We start from the raw sequence: 2308 nt of genomic DNA, 5'->3' as shown, positions 1-2308 counted from the left end.
TTTTTGAGATAGAGTCTCGCTTTGTTGCCCAGGCTGGAGTGCAGTGGCCCGATCTCAGCTCACTGCAACCTCTGCCTCACAGGTTCAAGCAATTCTTCTACCTCAGCCTCCCAAGTAGCTGGAATTACATGCGCACGCCACCATGCACAGCTAATTTTTGTGTGTGTGTATTTTTAGTAAAGATGGGGTTTCACCATATTGGCCAGGCTGGTCTCAAACTCCTGACCTCGTGATCTGCCCACCTCAGCCTCCCAAAGGGCCGGGATTACAAGTGTGAGCCACCACACCTGGCTGATTATACATTTTTAATAGTAAAAAAGGGGAATAAACAATAACTTACAGACTATATAAAAACATGCATATAATGCAATAAAACATCACACACAAGCATTAAAAGGATGAGACAGACTACTAAGTACTGATATGGGAAGACATTCAAGATATACTACTGGGTGGAAAAAAGTAAACTGCAAAGCAGACCGTATAGGATGGCACCACCATTTGTGTTAAAAATCACCACCACCACCACCACAGCACACACACAAGTCTATGCATTTACAATATCTAGAAGTATACATTCAACATTTTAATGTTGTATCTCTGAGCAGGAGGTGGGCTGACAGGAAATTTTCACTTTCTATACCGTACATTTCTATTTTCTTTTGAGATGGAGTTTTGCTCTTGTTGTCCAGGCTGGAATGCAATGGCGCAATCTCAGGTCACTGCAACCTCCACCTCACCTCTGTGATTCTCCAGCCTCAGCCTCCCGAGTAGCTGGGATTATAGGTATGCGCCACCACACCTGGCTAATTTTGTAATTTTAGTAGAGGGGCTTCACCATGTTGGTCAGGCTGGTTGTGAACTCCTGACCTCAGGTGATCTGCCCATCTTGGCCTCCCAAAGGGCTGGGATTACATGTGTGAGCCACCACACCCGGCCCATTTCTATGTTTTAATTTACGTTTTAAACAAAATATATGGATTACTTTTTTAATAGGGGAAAAAATCTAAGACTTAAAAAATTAAAAATCTTTTAAGCATGAAGAGAATGACTCCCAAACAGCTAACTTGCAGCACGTACCCCTTGTCTTTGGCATGGACATCGGCACCGTGATGGAGCAGGTACTCTACAACAGACACGCGGTTGTAGCCTGCCGCGAAGTGTAAGGGCGTGGAATGCCGTCCCTCTAAGTCTCTACAATTCACATTTTGAGGGCTGCAAAGTTGCTTTCATGATGCACACACAGAGACAAACACAAAATGAACATTACTACTTATTCATAGGTTTTGCCCTAAATAGTGTAACATCTGAATAAATTATAATTTTCTAACAAATACTTATTTCCAAAGATTAGACAATACAAATGTTTAGAAATCAGCACTATGTTTTACAGTGACTACAAATGTTTTTACTATGCACAGAGCAAATTAATGTTTTTCAACATTTCCTGACCAAAATCCGAATCAAACAGAAAAACCCACAATAAAGCAAGTATTTCCAATGCAAATAATGCCTTGCTGTTTCATCTTTGTCTTTCCTCCCTGAGATACGCTATACTGCTTGTCATGGCATATCTCCTTGTACTAACACCAACCTCAGTTGACTATGTAACAAGAGAGCCCTTGTCTTCTCTAACGTGAGTCAAGCAAGCAAAAAGGCTCTGGAAAAATTATTTTCCTGCCTGGGCCACTCACTTGGTCTTTTCACCGACTATAGCAAAGCCATGTAGTCAACAGTGCTTTACTTGATTTTCGGGGCAATGTCTGCTTACCTTTACAAGCTGAACTGATTTTTTTAATGATACTCTAGTTTTGGGGCTTTACTTCCATCTCTTTTAGAGATGTCCTCTAAATCTCTTCTGTGTCTCCTTATCTCTCTCTGAATGCTTCAATTTCAGCACAATCTAAATTGTAAGCTCAATTTGTTTACAAAGCAGCAGGATGCTAGGTAAGGAATGAAAAACTATATCACTGGTGGTAGTAAGTGAGTAATAATAATATTTGAATAATAATTTACAGTTTATAAAGAATATCAGCTGGGCGCAGCGGCTCACGCCTGTAATCCCAGCACTTTGGGAGGCCAAGGTGGGGGGATCACGAGGTCAAGAGATCAAGACCATCCTGGCCAACATGGTGAAACTCTGCCTCTACTAAAAATACAAAAATTAGTGGGCATGGTAGTGCACATCTGTAGTCTCAGCTACTCGTGAGGCTAAGGCAGGAGAATCGCTTGAACCCAGAAGGCAGAGGTTGCAGTGAGCTGAGATCGCACCACTGTACTCCAGCCTGGCAACAAAGCGAGACTCTGC

General features: G+C 42.1%; 1 protein-coding gene across 1 annotated transcript in view; it reads right to left on the bottom strand.

The window, feature by feature from the left end:
• TNKS (tankyrase) overlaps positions 1–2308 on the bottom strand; it is a 187270-nt gene that overhangs the window by 43757 nt on the left and 141205 nt on the right. Inside the window, exon 14 of the mRNA XM_017535741.2 lies at positions 1081–1226. Within this exon, the coding sequence (XP_017391230.1) occupies positions 1081–1226 (146 nt within the window). The remainder of the gene's footprint in view (positions 1–1080; positions 1227–2308) is intronic.

The sequence above is a fragment of the Cebus imitator genome, unplaced genomic scaffold (genome assembly GCF_001604975.1).
Source record: "Cebus imitator isolate Cc_AM_T3 unplaced genomic scaffold, Cebus_imitator-1.0 Scaffold5, whole genome shotgun sequence".
In the NCBI taxonomy this organism is placed as follows: Eukaryota; Metazoa; Chordata; class Mammalia; order Primates; family Cebidae; genus Cebus; species Cebus imitator.
The sequence above is the reverse complement of the archived record's forward strand: the minus strand, read 5'-3'. Positions and strand labels throughout refer to the sequence as shown.